At 35.2% G+C, this 16525-nt stretch overlaps 2 protein-coding genes across 5 annotated transcripts; both read right to left on the bottom strand.

Annotated features, from left to right (window-relative positions):
- Nucleotides 1-1742: 1742 nt before the first annotated feature.
- Nucleotides 1743-4973, bottom strand: LOC122075378 (probable inactive nicotinamidase At3g16190). 3 transcript variants are annotated; one of them, XR_006139236.1, is made up of 6 exons: nt 4695-4972; nt 4478-4591; nt 4175-4409; nt 3971-4087; nt 3598-3810; nt 1743-2050 (listed from the first exon to the last, which is right to left on the bottom strand). XR_006139236.1 is itself a non-coding variant. In XM_042640365.1 (5 exons), exons 1-5 carry the CDS (start codon nt 4740-4742, stop codon nt 1986-1988), a joined length of 582 nt encoding a protein of 193 aa, XP_042496299.1. In that variant the 5' UTR covers nt 4743-4973; the 3' UTR covers nt 1743-1985. The 3 variants fall into 3 exon arrangements, 2 of the variants coding, with proteins under 2 accessions (XP_042496299.1, XP_042496300.1); XM_042640365.1 differs by lacking the exon at nt 3598-3810 and having other exon boundaries at nt 1743-2053; nt 4695-4973; XM_042640366.1 differs by lacking the exon at nt 3598-3810 and having other exon boundaries at nt 4695-4960.
- A 4786-nt stretch (nt 4974-9759) lies between these two features.
- LOC122076821 (bark storage protein A) lies at nt 9760-14072 on the bottom strand. Of its 2 annotated transcripts, XM_042642395.1 has the most exons (5): nt 13795-14072; nt 13579-13646; nt 13075-13230; nt 10594-10845; nt 9760-10256 (listed from the first exon to the last, which is right to left on the bottom strand). In XM_042642395.1, the coding sequence occupies exons 1-5, from the start codon at nt 14018-14020 to the stop codon at nt 9924-9926; spliced, it is 1035 nt and encodes a 344-aa protein (XP_042498329.1). In that variant the 5' UTR covers nt 14021-14072; the 3' UTR covers nt 9760-9923. The 2 variants fall into 2 exon arrangements, with proteins under 2 accessions (XP_042498329.1, XP_042498330.1); XM_042642396.1 differs by lacking the exon at nt 13579-13646 and having other exon boundaries at nt 13075-13220.
- Nucleotides 14073-16525: the final 2453 nt, after the last annotated feature.

The raw sequence follows: 16525 nt of genomic DNA on the forward strand, positions 1-16525 counted from the left end.
TGTTGTGAACCTTCCCGTTTTTTAAGGAAAACCATTTCCTTTTAGATATTACTTATTTATAATATTTTATACTTCAGAACTACATTTTGCATATATCATAAGTGTTTTCATACATTTATTGACCATTTTCATATGTATCTTTAGGGTATCTAGCCCATTGTTAGCAAAAAGGGGAACGACAAAGAAAAAGAAACGAACGGTACAGGTTTTAAACAGTAAAATTTTTCGAACGATACGGTCAAAAAAACTGAGAACCGCAAAAAATGAAAAACGGACAATGCGGGTTTTAAACATGTAGATTTCAAACAAATGGGACCAAAAAAAGGGTAATATACTCGTATAAATTAAGGAATTATTACATGAATACCTGCATCTAATGTTCAAAACAACTATAGTATCCAACACTAATGCATTTATATCTCATGTTTCATTATAAGTTTTATGACATATAATTGAATATCATCCAACACCAATTCTAAAGTCATACACCACACATGTCCAAGTTTTGTTGAGCAATATGGCTTGGCAATGATGTTGTTCATTGTTGTCAACATAGTCAATACACTCTTGGAGTAATGTATGTTCAGTTTGAGTTGAGCGTAATCACTTTAGAATCATTTTTCAGTAAATACATCGGTTTGTATCTCAATTTCAAAGTCCATACATTGATATTGAGTTGAAGGTGATATCATGAGAAATATAGGCCATTGAGTTAGCTTCAAGTCAGCGAAAGAATCAGGTCGATTAGAGTTTAAGAGAGAGAGATATATGATCAATTAAATAAACATTATGTTCAACAAATTAAGTCTTAAAAAATGCCAAAAAGCGAGAATGTGTTTACATGTGTTTTAAATGTGTTTAGAACGGGAATGCTTGCCGTTTGGAGTTTTTTAAGTATCTTTGGGAGGCATATCGAAAAACGTGTTTTAAACAGTAAAAAACGAGAACGTGTTTAAGACGGAATTTTAAACGCGTTTTTGCTAACAATGATCTTGCCTCACTCTATGATACAATATGATACATATCTTAAAATCACCCTTTTGATTTGATACCCGAGACCGATACTTTAAACCTTGCTTCCAAACCTAACCTTTTGTTTTAGTGGGACTATCTTCCTTTCAAGTTTCAAACACCATACATAAATGGGCTCAGGTTTGTGGAAGCTTTGGATGGTCGGATTATGGATACCTCAATCCAAGCCTATGGCAGAATCCAAAAATCCAATCCAAGTTCAGGTTTCTCTCAGGCTGGGCTAGACTGGGCTTGGGCTCTGGGATCAGGTCAACCAGCCCAGTTCCCACCATTAGCGAGTGCAACCTCTTTTAACTTCTGGCATATTTGCTCAACTCTAAAGAACATCAGTATGGAGTTGAAAGAGAGACAATGTAACAGCAATTTGGTTGACATTCATAATATTCCCTTTATAGAAGATCTTAGGCACATGAATTTGAACCTGAGTGCAGATCTTAATTGTTTCCTCATGCTCCAATACTGAAAGAATGGAATCAGAAAGTAGACCAGTACCAAACAAGAAAAAGGAGCATTCAAAAAGATTCAAGTACAATAGACTTCTCCAATCTTCTAATGATCCAATCATGTTGACAAGGAGAAGATCCCAATCTATCAAAGGGTTCTTACCATCCAACCAGGTTGGTATTGGCATAGCATAAAACCTGTGTGTGCCATGGAAAGATTTGGTTCTCAAAATAATCACATATTGGATACATCCACAAATGAGCCAGTTCAGTAAGATCCTTTATTTTATTTTATTTTTCTTCGGTCAAAATTACAAATAGATCAAGCATATAAGAAATAACCTAGTGTACACAATCAACACCCATTCATGAACAATTTAGTACAATCCATCCCTTCAAGCAGAGCAAGTAGCAAACCCTGCTTTTGGATATTTTCACAAATGGGCATTATGGAAGTAGTGGAGGAACTCGGGGTTGACCGATTGATGAATCCAGGCCAAGTTGAGCACTCTACTTGCACCACTCCTGTAATGTTGGTGTTACAACTCCGATGTTTTTCATGTCGAAAATATTTGCTGCTTCAGAAAATCCAGACATATTAGTCATTGTTCTACACAGCTAAATTGTCCCAAAAACATAAATATGTACATTTAATTTTAGTCCACTAATAGAAGTATTGAATCCCAAAAGCAAATTACATCTCAGAATAAAGCTCGGAGCCATAAACCACCAAGGGCGATTACAATAATTTATTTATAGATGAAATGCTAATCTCTAAGCTGAGAGAAATAATCTGCAACCTCTTAGTAACAGACTGAAGAATGTCAACCAAATATTTGATTACTAAAGTTAGAACCTAAACCTAGTTGAAAATGTCTTCCAAAAGTACCTAACATGATTCACATCCCAATCTTACATACTCAACTTGGGGACATCATGTAAACAATCAATATTCCAGCAGAACAGGTCAGCCACACCGCCAAAGAAGAAGCAAGGCAATAAGTCTGTTGTTTCAATCAATTTATAGGGTCTTAGACTGAGACTACACTGGTTTACTCTCCAGACTTCAGGTTCTTAGTGTTTTTTGGTGACGTTTTTATAAGAGCAAACAGGGTCCAGGAGCTACTTCCTGAAGAAGAGGGCATTCTGCCCTTTGGAGAGAGAGAGAGAGAGTTGCCAATGCACTGTAGTCATCAACGAGTCCCATTGGTAACGATGAAAGGATGGTCTTCAAATTTTAAGGTTAGTTAGATATTTGAGGTAAAGAGTATTTCTATCCCAAAGATGCAATGTCACTATACCATAATGCAGTCTGTCTAACAGGTAACTTAAGTTTAGAATTCCAAGGCCAGGGAAAATAGAAGCAATGACTTCTGCTCTTCATAACTAGATGGTTTTTTAGTTAGGCCCCAAGGAGAGTTGAACTCAGGACCTAATTTTTGGGGTATTCATTTATGGTAGAGTCTGTCAGACAATCGTCCGACCACCCCAGGATTGGAACAGATCCTGTTCAAGAAAGGTTGTATAATTGGATGGGTTCCTTAAAACTATAATCTTTTCTTCACTTTTCCCCAAATAGTCCCAAGATTTCATCAATTGAAGTGGCTAGCTAACTCCTGCAGTCCTAGTACCTAAGATTTAATCGGAAATGAATTGCTGAACTGAAGTCACAATTCTCAATGTGGCTCTCAGAATCAATTTTTTCTTCCATATGAATAAAATTCAAGGGGACTGATCCTCCTAAGCAGGAAAAGTACGCAAATGTTCAATGGCAAAGCAGAAAAAAGGATGCTCTCAATAAGAATTCAAATAACCATTCCACAGTACTATCCTGAAATCTGAAGAGTAACATTCTTCAAATATTTATTATAGCTAAGAATTCGACTATGATTGTACCAAAGCCAATACACACTGAAAAAGAAAGATGGGGCCAAATGAATGACCAAGTAAAGTTGGAAAGCCTTAATCATGAAAACATCAGGTGCAAGATTTGGTGTAATCATGAAAGAGAGAAAATGCCCGTCATTTAGAAATGGGTTCAAAGAAACAATCCAAAAACATGAATTCCTACAGTAATCTTACAGTATTAGTAACTATGAGCTCCAAGAAAGACATTGTCTACCTTGGTTGAGAAAATAGCTTCTCCAAAGACCTGGTTGCAAACATTGATTATCCAAATTCTTCCACTGGACAATAAGGAACTCAAAAGCAAGAAGCGAGGACAGGGGAATCATTTTTAAGATCACATCTTCCACTTTTACATCCTAAAAGGGAAATAGCATTTGCCAACAAAATTGCTACCCCAGAAATCTGAATCAGCTGTGCCACCCTACCACTGTACATGAATTAATTGAAGAAATAAATCTTTGCAAGCCTGGTTATCAGATAATTTCCACTTCTATAAACATAGAACCAGACTTATACAGCTATAGCCTAGATTAACAATGCAAGTAATAATTAGCAAAGAACGAAGAACAGGGGAAAAATACACAGACCATTATGTACTTCAGGTGTAGCTGCGGCTGTGGCATCAACAATGACAGTCACGGATTCGTAATCCAATTCAACAGCATCGAACACAGTCTGCCTAATACAATTAGGGGTTTGAACACCTAAAAACAGAGGATTGAAGGGTTTTTAAGCTGTCAATTCACCGAATTCAAATCCAAATTGCATAAAAATAAAGAAATCTCTCTTACCAACAACAACAACCCTATTGATCCCAGCGCGTTGAAGAAAGTAATGGAGGTGGGTAGCGAAGAACGCACTGAAACGGGTCTTCACCAATTTGTATTCCCCTTCATGGATTTCAAGGCCATCAACCAGTTCTCCTCCAACACTGCCCTTGACAAGAGGCCCAGTCTTCCCGGTACCGTACATACGTTGGCTGTAGAGTTCAACGTCTCTTCCCAATGGATCATGTTCTCGGACAACCTAAACACCTCAAATGATCAGAGTGGAAACCCTAAGAGAGAGAGAGACAGAGAGAGAGATGATGATACCCAAACAACAAGCATGCCACGGTGTCTGGACATTTCCACGGCTTTGATAACAGCAGGGACAATAGCGGGGCCTCCAAGTACTTGTACCGAGCTACCTTCAGCAATGAAATCTTTCTGCAACCAACGCAAGTAAAATGGAGATTATAAGTCATCTAACAGAGAAGATTAGTAGTGGAACCAAGAACAAATGGGAAGAAGCAGAGGAGGAAGAGAAGACCTGCATGTCTATTACAAGCAGCACTGTTTTCTTCCACATCTCCGCCATTGTCTACCTCAGAAGCCCGTGTGTGAGAGAGAGAAGATTTTGGCCAAAACCCAGAAAAGAAAGGAGGGCAGATGCAGATAATTGAGATAATTGGGTGGGGAGGAGCTATTTTGACCACCACCAGATGAGTTCTTGAGACGTCACCCCATGAGCTCCTCACGGTCTCAGGCTATCGGAGAACTTATTTGTAGTTCAATGGTATAATATGTGCCACAACATTTGATTATTGGTTATTTTGCACGATAAAATCAATTGATCTGTTTGAAAAGGTATATCCTTTTAGAAACTCTTCATTTGTTTGATGATTAATTGTGCCATTCAGTGGGGTTGAAATGATTGTCCTCGATGACTGATGTGGTAGCCATTAGAGCAAAAAAGAGTTTGCACTTCAATTACAACTCATCTTAATCACAATTCACAAGGTTGGTGGTTTTTTTTCCTATTGAATATATTCGTTAAGCTGATGTTCAAGCACTCGAAAGTCGAAACAATCTCTCGATATTTTTTAAATAAAGTTACGTAATTTTTGTTATTTCAAACTTCGCACATACAAGATCTCATGTGCTAGATGTGCCATCTTCTTCTTCAATGAAAAAGATAATCCCTCAATCAAATTACAAATTCTACACAAAGAAAAAGAAAAAAAAAAACCACTAAACCCAATTTGTATCATTTAATGGTTTATCACCTTTTTTAAGTGATAAAAAGGTTTTCATCTTTGAATTTTTAGGTTTTAATCAACAATTAACATTGGTGTGATATGAGTATTTTTTAAATTATATGATTATCCACTTTTGGGTTTTTTTTTTCAAAATTATCCAACATGTGTTTTAGTTAACAAAAAAACACAAAATCATGTTTGAGTTTATAAAACTACCCACAACAGTGATTCTCCTCCATCTATCTTCATGTTTTGACAATTTTTTTTCATCAACAAACCATTGCCTTTGACCCAAAAAAAAAAAAAATCACAACCACCTCCGCCACCTCTCTACCTCTCTTATTTTCTGATATTGAAAGAGAGAGAAAGAGGGAGACAAAAAATTGTCGTCAGAACTCTCAAGTTTCGAAATTTGACCTCCAAATAATAAGGGCAAAACCCAATGTGTATTGGGGTCCCCTATAGTTCAGGGATGTGTGCTGCCAATCTGGTGGTACAGAATGGATGAATGACACGTGGTGATATGTAAATCTAAAGAAGTGGAGTAGTGAAATTCAGGATTCAGGATTCAGGATTCAGGATTCAGCTGGGTGAGAAAGCCCAAAAAAAAAAAACCTCTTTCTCTTCCTTCTTCCCGCTTTTCCTTCTTCCCTCTTTGTCTCTGTCTCCTACGAATCCATTCCTCCTCTTACCCCTTCATCTCTGTCTTCCGCCCAGCCCAGCTTAAAATCTAAAAGATAGGGTCTTCTTCTCCAAGAATCCCGTAAAACTGAATACTGAATTCTTCTTTCAGTCTGATTATCTCCAAGAATCTTCAAAACCTTAAATCCGGTAGCTCTGAATCCTGCAAAACTTGAATCTGAATTTCTTCTCTCAGTCTAGGTGGTGGAGCAAACCAGAAATCTAATTTGTAATAGTTTTCCTGGCCTTATGTTGTTCAGAACAAAATTTTCTTGTGCAATCCCATTTTTTTTCTCTTTTCTTTTATTTCAGAGACAAATAAACAGAGCAGAAGAATGGGCTCTCAGGACAAACAAACATAGCAGATGATTGGGGTTTGCAGTTTCATAGACCTACAGTTATAGTCAATGATGTATAAAAACAAGATATTGTAAATAGGAGAAGATTGAATACACGGGCAGTGGGAGACAGCTGAAGAGGGAAGAGGGAAGAGGGAAGAGGAAGAGGAATTTTTTTCCCTTGGGTTAGTCCAATCCCATGTTTTTCTCACCTTCAGCTCAACCTGCATCTTCATTGCTCCTCTCCCTTGGATCTAAAAATCACCACGTGTCATTCATCCATCCCCTGCCACCAAATTGGCAGCACACCCCCCGAGCTGTAGAGGAGCCATGGATACCGAGTAGCTTCTTCACATTAAACAATTAATTGGTATCACTGTCTTGATCTGTTATAGGAGTCTCCCAAACTGAAGTAAGAAATTGTTATTATATAAACGAAAAAAAAAAAAAAAAATCAGCTTGTCTTTCGAAGTAAAAGTTGGGAATTGAATTCGATGATGCACAGTGTGAGATATAAAAATTACCTTGGAGACGGCATGCCTCAGAACTTCGAGCTTCATGGGCTGCTCAGACATCACCCAATCACCAGAAGGGAAGCAGACGAGAGGCTTCTGACCCAAATCCATGACCACTTCAATCAAAATGGCAATCTCAGGGTGGCGGAGCAGTTCCTTGCGCATCCTCCAAGGAATCAACTCCAAAAACAAATCCAATTCTGAGGTAACGTCAGAATTGGATGAGGTCGAAGTGGAAGTCGAAGGCGAGGGTAGGAGGAGCCCATTTGTAGGAGAGAATCTATCACTGGGCCGATGAAATTCAGGAGATCAAAGTGATGAAGAGGAAAGACCAGTCCCAGGGACAGAAGATGAAGAAGTACCAATTCCATTAGGGGAACGACGTGTTCGACGAAATGAAGAAGAGACCGAGGAAATGAGGTTCGAATTTTGAAGGTAAGTGAAGGCCGATAGAGGAATCTGGTTCGCAGACTGCCATGAGCTGTGCAAATCGATCAGCATGAACTGTGAATTCAAAGTTCTCCCTCTCTCTCTCTTTCAATATTTGGATAGGCATTTCCTCAACAGAGCACTGACGACAATTCTTTGTTTCTCTCTCTCTCTTTCAATACCAGAAAATAGCAGATGTAGAGATGTAGAGATCTCTCGGTGGTGGCGGAGGTGGTTGTGGCCCGATGGTGGTAGTGGTTTTTTTTTTTAGGTGAAGGGCAATGGTATCTAAACATGTAGGTAGATGGAGGAGAATCACTATTTTGGGTAGTTTTGTAAACTCAAACATGATTTTGTGTTTTATTGTTAACTAAAACACAAGTTGGATAATTTTGCAAAATGAAATCCAAAAGTAGATAACCATGTAATTTTCCTTAGTTTTTTTTTTTTTTTTTTTTTTTACTTATTCTTTTAAACTAGAAAGATGGTTTTGGTTTATTTTATTCATAGGGTATTCGTAAAAGATGCCCATAGAGCAGGATTGTCTAGGATTTTGAATGTATATAAGGACCTAGATTTGATTAATTAAAGGTGTTAAGATTGGCTGGAATGGCCTTGAAACCTCACATTTGCTCTATACGGATAACACTATTTTTACTTTTTTTAAGAACAAATCAAAGTGGTATCTCCACTTCACACGTAAATTTTGAATTTGTTCTAGAATATCTTGGGGTAGCAAATAAATTTTCAAATGAGTGTTCTTTATAGTTGATATGTTGCCAAGTTGAGGAGGAAAATAGAAATATGGTCAAGTATAGTTTAGGGATTTGTAATATTGATGAGAATCTTGTGTATTTAGGGAAATCCAATAGCTGTTGCCAGGAATAGAAGGGGCTTGTGGCAAGACCTTATTAGGATAGTAGAAAGGAAGCCTGTTAATGGAAAATTTCTTTCCTGCCACAAGCTGGGAGATCAGTTCTGATCAAGTCTCTGCTTTGCTCTATACCAACTTTTTGATGACCCTTCTTCGACATTCTTAGGAAGACTTGTATAAAGTTAGACTCTATTAGTTCTAATTTTTTGAAGGGAGGGGATGATCAGAAGTGAAAATGGAGCTTAAAAAGTTGGAAGGTGTTATGTAGACCCAAATCCTTAAGAGGGGATTGGGTTTCTATTTGTCCCAAGTTCATAATAAATATTTAATATTGAAGATGGCCAGGAACATTCTGACCAAGTCTGATAGTTTTTGGGTTAAGATTCTGAAAGGTAAGGGTGAGGGAAATACTTACCATTACCTTAGGTTAGGGTCTTTGATTTAGAATAGTATTGCTAAGATATCACCTTGTTTGTAGTGATTGGTATGTCTTAAGGTGGGAAGAGGTAATGGTGTTTCGATCTTGAAGGATCCTTGGATTACTTCTGGTGAGAGAAAAATCCTTATCGTGGAGAGAACAAGCCTATGAACGAATAGAAATAACGAGTCCTAAACCAAGAATCTGCGATTCAAATTCTCTTGATCAGTCAGTAGGTGAACTTGGATGACACTTGGAATGATTTTAAAATCTTGATTCCGGTTAGAAGCTCAAAAACACTAACATGGGCTGCGAATGGAGATAAAAGCCATGAATCATACCGAAATGCTACCTCTAAGTCTAAGATCTGACTTCCTCCTCGCTGCCAACTGTCATGACTTGAAAATACTTCCCTCTTTGCTATTGACCATCTGGTTGCAAAGTCATGTCTGTTCCAACTTCCAGTGGAGCTGTTGGATGGGCGTCCATTTTTAATGTTACGCTCATTTTATTACAGTATATGTTAATAATGGTTTTGTAGGGAATTTGCAAGAACCCAAGATACAAGGAGTATACCAAGTGCTGCAAGGAGCAAAATAAATAAGGGTGGACGCATATCATAGTTAGAAAGGATTGTCAAGAGTTGATAGACTGGTTCAAGCAAAAGAATGTTGAGGCCTGTCTTTGGGAATTTTTTTCATTTGATTATGTATGTCTATAATCTCATGGATGACTTTCAATCTATTAGTAATATTAAGAAAACTAAGAGGGTTTTTTTTTTTTTTCTGATAAATAACTAAGAGGTTTCAATAGCCCATAATGGGTGATGCAAGCAAGGGTCTATGAGGTCTCTCATGTTGAGATTTTTTATTTCCTAAATTAAATTTTATTTTCTATCAAAAAAAAATATATATATATATATATATATGTACATGCAATCCATTTTGTCATGGCTTTTCCTTTTTTTTTTTTAAATATGTTTTCATGACTTGCTTATTAAATATAGAGTTAGTAGCTTAATTTTAGTTTCTTATTTCGGTGACAAAATATATGTTATCAAGCCTGTAAAAGATGGGTCTCTTCACCAAAAAACAAAACTTGTGAAAGATGGGCTAAACCAGAAATATTCCTTAATTAAGGAGGACCAGAGGACCAGAAGGCACTGAAAATGCAAGTATCCATGGAGGAGGAAAAAAAAAAAAAAAAAGAAAGAAAGAAAGAAGAAGAAGAAGAAAAAGAAAAAAATAGAGAAAAGGGGTCCCAGTTTACAACAAGGCTATAAATCTTACAACTACATCAACTGAATTTTGAGCAGCTAAGGATGCAAAGATGCCTGCTTCATTAGAGACAGCAGAACCTCCACCAGCTAAATCAGATAATCCCCTAATTGCAATAAAAGGGATCCCTTCTTGGAGAGAGATGAGAGCGACGGCGGCGCTTTCCATGTCGATCGGGGTTACATTGAACTTGGTATTTAGGAATTGCCGATATGCTGCATTATCAACAAATACATTGGCACTACACCCTCTTTCTACTATAAACACTTCTGGTTTCCTTGGCAAACAAGTAGAATTGACACATCCCTCCAATGTCAAATTCTGTACACACCCAAAAAAAAAATCCAACCTCATTGTCAATTAACACTTGAAAAAAATTTTAAAAACCCAAACTGAGACTTGGGACTAACCTCCCTCAATCAGAATAGGCTTGGAAAATCTCACATATTTGTGATTTTTTGAAGTTTTAACTTTTATTAATTTTCTGCCATTTTACTGACTAAAAAAGGAGGGGGAGGGGGAGTGGGGAGGAAAAAGATAATCAAAGACATGTACATGAATTATAATTAGGGTATCCCATGGACCAGCCCATAAAGTAGATGAAGAATCAAGGCGACCATTTTTAAGAAAAAATATGAAACTGTGGAGAAGGAATTACCCCAATTTTTTTAGCAATTGCAAAGTAGTGACTGTTGACTGGAACCCAAAAGGCATGTTGCCTTACTTCTGGAGTCCCATTTACTGGAAAGATTTCCTCTGGTTGGTACCAAACACTATTTAAAAGGTTTGCTGATGATTTTCCATTTGTTTCATCAACAGTGTAATCTGAATAGTTAAGGAACCCAACACTTCTTGTGTAATCTCCACTAGACTCCAAGGTTAGTGCATCATTAATCCCTTCTCCATACCTCTGCTTAGTCAAAAGGGAAAATTATGTTAGAAATAAAAGTTATTGCTTTATAGCTTCATTTTTAAAGCTTTGGATTACAAACCAAAAGAAAAAAAGAAAAAAAGAAAAAAAAAATATATTCTATATGTAAATTAAAAAAGAGTTTTGGATCGTCTTCTTTCTATAAGGTGTACTTTGAAATTCCTAAAGAAAGAAAAAAAAAATCGAACCCAAGAATGATCATGATTCATGCAAGGCATTTGTTAACAAATCTTGGCTTTAATTTAGATTTTCCTCTTTTTTAAGTTTTCATTTCTTAGACGCTTTTGTCTTTCCCTTTTGTCCCTCTCGTGTTTTGCAAAAATGTCTTTATGCTTACTGAATTTATATCCACCCTTCATTCTCGTATCTTAATATTTTCTCCCCATGTTATTCAATTTTATTTGCATTTAGACCTTTTACATGTAATTAAATAATTGTTCATAAATTAATCTAATTAACATCAACATTAATGACACAATCTATCATTAGGTCACAATACCTTGTCAATATAGATTAGTTCCTTATAATAAAAGAACCAAAACAAAATCACATTTTAGTGTAAGACAATCATCAAAAGTGGTGCATAAAAAAAAGAGTTTAAGATTTTCATAAAACAACAAGAATGTCATTTCATATATTGGCGCAATGGCATTTTTGTGTTACTTTAACTTTGGTGCCACTTTTGAGGCAATTTGGGTTCTTGTGTGGGGCTGAAATTTGAAAAGATTGCCATGAAACCCTCTATAATATGGACCCACTTGAGTTTATCAGAAAATTAATAAGATACTTGTGAATTTTTTCATGTCACTCCTACTGGTGTGGTGTAATCAAACCCTAATGCCAAACAGTTCTTTAGACCATATAAACCAAAATGTCTCATCTTCCTTTGCTTGGGTGTTCCTTTAAGAGCAATGCAAAGAGGACCAGAAGACCACTCTATTCAATTGCTTTACATTGTATAATCTATTTCAATTGTCTTTTCTAAGGAAATTTAATTTTTATCTTATATGACTAATCCAAGTTGCAAGGCCTCTGGATGGGACCATATGGTCCCAAAACAATGCCGTCCTTTAGCTAACTATCCACTCACTTTTGTTTTTTTTTTTTTTTTTTCTTGCAACATCAATAATCTTTTAACCGGTAGCCTTGGAGGCTCCTAATTATTAATATGTATATAGTGACATATAGATGGTGAAGGGCTTTGGTTGATTTTTAATATATATATATATATATATATATTTAGGAAACTGTATCCATTATATTCATTTAGACATGTTTCTTTGATTTTTCAATGGTTCTATCTCACATTAGGTTTCATTGAATTATCACCAAATTTCAACGTTTTGTTTCAGATTTTATTATCTTTCATATATAATAGTTTGATACCAGTGTTTAAAATTTCACAGGTTTAAATTCAATTTATAGGGTTCAAAGTTTAAGGTATGATTTCATGATTTAAGATTGTAAACTAATAAGCTTTTAGTCTTTGAGCTCATAATTCTGTGGTTTCCATTAAGAGTAATGAGAACTTCCCTCAAAATGCTTCATATTTTTCAATCACTTTCTAACTAACATAATGTGTAACAAGTCTACTCAAACGTGGCATGACGATATCATTTTCTTTCTTTCTCAATTTTTTTTTTTTGCTCGTTAATGGTAGAAATTTTACCGATCAATAAAAATCAGATCCAATTTGACGCTTCAAATCCATAGAGGCCGGGCATAAGTCTAAATCAACTCCCCGTATAAATGTGAAGGCTTCACATAAGGTTTCATGACACTATATGTCATTTTACTTCCACAAATGCCCTTCCATGTTACCATTAAGAGTACTTAGTGAACATTTATGAGAGAAAAAATGACATATCGTCATGAAATCAAACATAAAGAGTCATTACACTCTTCCGGAAGTTGATCTAGAATTAGAGGGCACCTGCACAAGTTCCTTTTAATTTACTTCTTTTGAAAATGATGATTATCTAACATACTATGGCAATTTATTTTATTAGTCCCCTTAATTTCTCTTTCTAGTTTTTGGGTTCCATTTTCACTTAAAACTCTCTCTCTCTCTCTCTCTCAAAGAAAAACCTAGCTAATATCTGCTGTGTAAAATCTTTCACTGGTTTAGTTCTACAAGAAACCATGAGAAAAATAATAATCATTGATCTTACAAGGAAAAAAAAAAGAGTTTTTAGTTTTTGGTAGAACCTGCCAATACCAAAGGCCAGTATGAGCCCAATATTGTGGAATAGTCACATCTCCTATCTGGAGCTGTGGATTTGCATTTCCTGCAATTCCATAGTGCACCACTCCCTTTACTCTGAACAGAGTCAATAATAATTCTGTCGCTATACCTGCATTCAACTATATACACATATAATATAACACTATTGTGTTATTAACCGCTAAAAAATAAAAAATAAAAAATAAAAAATAAAAACTCTTCATTTATATAGTCACCGAAAACTTAGTCGGAAAAAAAAAAAAAACTTGTTGCTACCCAGGTTGCACGAACCTCCTTGCTATCCTCTGGGCTCATACCCAAAGAAATAGAATATAATTCACATCTCTTTTGGGTTTACTAATACCCTCCTGGGTTTTGATATTTTTTACAATACCCTTTCATATTCTTTTTCTTTGGTTGCTCCAACCTAAGTAGCAAGAAAGTTCATGCAACCTGGATAGCAGTAAAATTTCATCAAAATATCCTACCATGCTTAACCCTGTCATCACAATTATAACTTTCTTAGACTCTATTTTTCCAAAACGAAATCTTCTTCCTGTAAAATAAATAAATAAATAAATAAAATTAATCCAACCAGAAAATGAAAGAAATCAGATCTCTTATCTTTCTCCTACAAAATAGCAAAGACGGTTAGAACCCATAAAAGATTTTATATTTTACTGAAGGTTTTTAGTATCTCTCACCTGCAAAATCCAAGTAAGCAAGTTTTTCATCAGCTACAAAGCTTGAAGATTGAAGAAGAGGACTCATCTCAAAGGAGTTTGGCACCACAATCCCTAAGTAGGGTCCCTTCTTGTTAACTTCTCTAACCTTTTTCATGAAACTACTAGGAATTGCACCATCAATTGTACTGATACTGCTTAGCAAAAGAAGAAAGCCCAGCAAAACTAGTTTCATCTGGTAACCCATCTTTCTCACAGGTCTCAAATGGTGAATCAAACCAGAAGAACACAGAAGATATTTAAAGGAAATGAAATTTGAAAACCAATAAAGAAATACAGCTAAGTGGATTCTACTTTTGTTTTCATTTGAAAAGTACAGATTACCTCTTTTACTACTGGTAATTAAAAATTCAGATCCTAAAGTCAATAACTGATTAACTAATCATAAGTCAATCACATGGGTTTGTAAAAAAAGTCTGGTCAAATATATAAGACTCACATCTAGATCCAAGTCATTACGGCACTTCTTTCTTTTAATTATTTTTTTGGGTGAATCTTTGGTACTTTTTCATCAAAAAAAATGTCTTTAGTACTTCTTTATCTGTTGATTGGTGTACATAGTTTCAGGAATTTTGGGTATATCCTCTTAATTAAAATCGCGAATCTTCCTCCATTCATGGTATCTATTATGTCATCCATGTGTTATTCTTTATTTTGATAGATCGATCGGTAAGAATTAAAATATTGATATCGATCATCATATTGATCGATTAAATTTAAGATACATGTTGAAGAGTATCGTATTGTATTGAAGATACATTAAGATATGTTAAAGATCAAGAATTAAAGTATAGGTATTGATCGTCGTATTGATCAGTTAAATTTAAGATACGTATCGAAAGGTATCATATCGGTATCAGAGATACTTTAAACCATGCTGGCAAGGTTCTTTTTTCTTTCTTGCTTTTACAAAAATTTTGGTTAGAATTTCCATATAAAACAACTTTCATATCATGGATCTATATCAATATCAATAGTGTTACTGATATGATATCCATATCAGGCTAATTACCAATCAAAAAAAGAATCAAATCTTATCATATTGGTCTAGGCATCGGTATTCGCTGATGCCGATACCCCTCTTTGATATCATTTTTCTTTTTTATTTTTGTTCATAAAAATGTTTTTAACTGCATTTATTTTTTAATATTCTGTGGATAGAGATCTATACACTTGTATGTTAATTCAACCGCACATGGGAGAGAATGTGACATGTTTTATATGGGAGGAGAGAGAGTGTATGAGAGTGATGTACATTCGAAGCAGTTTCTTTCTTTCTTTTCTATTTTTTAAAAGAAGTCAGAGAAACTTGGATGGAAAAACTAGGAGACTAGTCTCATTCAATTAGCCACTTGTGAGTTGTGTGATAACATCATTTTATATTTAAAAGAAAAAAATAATAATAAACAAGGGTTTTTCTGATAGACTTTGAACGTGTCAAATCATTTCAAAAAAAAAAAAAAAAAAAACCTCTATTTTTAGTATTTGTTATTGATAATTCTATCTTATCAAAAAAATTAGTAATAATTCTTTCTATGGTCAATAAACCATATTTTATACTTGCATTTTATTTTATTTATTTTGTGTGTGGGGTAGGGGGGGGGGAATTTTACACTTACATTTTAAAACGTGCAAAACAATATAAGACCTAGTTTCCCTTCATCCATGAAGGAGAAATAATCCCAAGACCTTAGACCAGCTGCTCAGTAGGACATGAAAGTGACATTTTCTTAATGACTAATCAAAACCAAGGTTGAACTTTCAATGTTGAAGATTCTATTTAGGAATATTGAACACGAGAAATCCTTGCAAAGCAGCATTATCAAGTTTCACAAGCATTACTTCCTCTTTTTATTTTATTTTATTTTTTTTTGGTCAAATTAATCATCTTTTTATTGTTAGCGTTCAGGCCCTTTGCTTAAACATGTTGATTAATCCATTCATTAGAGACCTAGTTCGTCCCTAATGAACTGAAGGAAGGTATAAGCTTCACTTTTGAGTTTTAAGTTTCAGTAGTTAACGACAACAGAACCTTAGGGAACAGCAAGGAGGGGCAGCACTATCTTGTTGCCACCACACCACTTTGGGCATTTCTTGCACCACACTGACATGATTCTTTTTCCCTTCAATTAAAATACAAGTCACAAACATAGGATGAAGATCATTTCTAACATCAACAAACCTTCAACCACTAATCAAACGGCCGAGAAAAATTAGACACATATCTCTAGATGTTCATAGGTTTTAACTTTTGAGATACATATCCAAACTCTCCCAATCTTTGGGAAGTTGAACGCCCAAGTAATTGGTTCGGCTTTGTCGATTATCCTTACTTTTCAAAAAAAAAAAAAAAAAAAATATATATATATATATATATATATAATAATAATAAATTGAAACCACTATTTTGGGATGTGGAAAAATCAGATTATGAAATTGAAGACATGAGTAATTGTCATTGATGAGGAAAAAGATGTAATTGGCAACTTGACTTTAAGGTTTTTGCTTAGAAAAGTAAGTGATGGGTATCACGGGAACCCAGAAGGCTTGCTAGCTGTCTAGTCTCATGATTTGTTTATCCAAAAGAAGAACCATCAACCAGCAGATCAAAGGACAAATTCACATGAATTGTTTGGTAACTGCTTCTGGGTTTTAGAAACGAATTAAATTGAAATTTTGTAATAGTATCATC

The sequence above is a fragment of the Macadamia integrifolia genome, chromosome 4, assembly GCF_013358625.1.
Source record: "Macadamia integrifolia cultivar HAES 741 chromosome 4, SCU_Mint_v3, whole genome shotgun sequence".
In the NCBI taxonomy this organism is placed as follows: Eukaryota; Viridiplantae; Streptophyta; class Magnoliopsida; order Proteales; family Proteaceae; genus Macadamia; species Macadamia integrifolia.

Excerpts from the sequence above, each read along its gene's own strand:
- LOC122075378 (XM_042640365.1), bottom strand. The coding sequence starts at position 4,742 with ATGGCGGAGATGTGGAAGAAAACAGTGCTGCTTGTAATAGACATGCAG. Across the intron at positions 4,088-4,174 it reads CAATAGGGTTGTTGTTGTTG|GTGTTCAAACCCCTAATTGT; the intron begins GTAAGAGAGATT and ends CTCTGTTTTTAG. Across the intron at positions 2,054-3,970 it reads TACACCTGAAGTACATAATG|CAGCAAATATTTTCGACATG; the intron begins GTCTGTGTATTT and ends GATTTTCTGAAG.
- LOC122076821 (XM_042642395.1), bottom strand. The coding sequence starts at position 14,020 with ATGGGTTACCAGATGAAACTAGTTTTGCTGGGCTTTCTTCTTTTGCTA. Across the intron at positions 13,647-13,794 it reads TGCTTACTTGGATTTTGCAG|GAAGAAGATTTCGTTTTGGA; the intron begins GTGAGAGATACT and ends TTTATTTTACAG. Across the intron at positions 10,846-13,074 it reads CTGGCCTTTGGTATTGGCAG|AGGTATGGAGAAGGGATTAA; the intron begins GTTCTACCAAAA and ends TTGACTAAGCAG.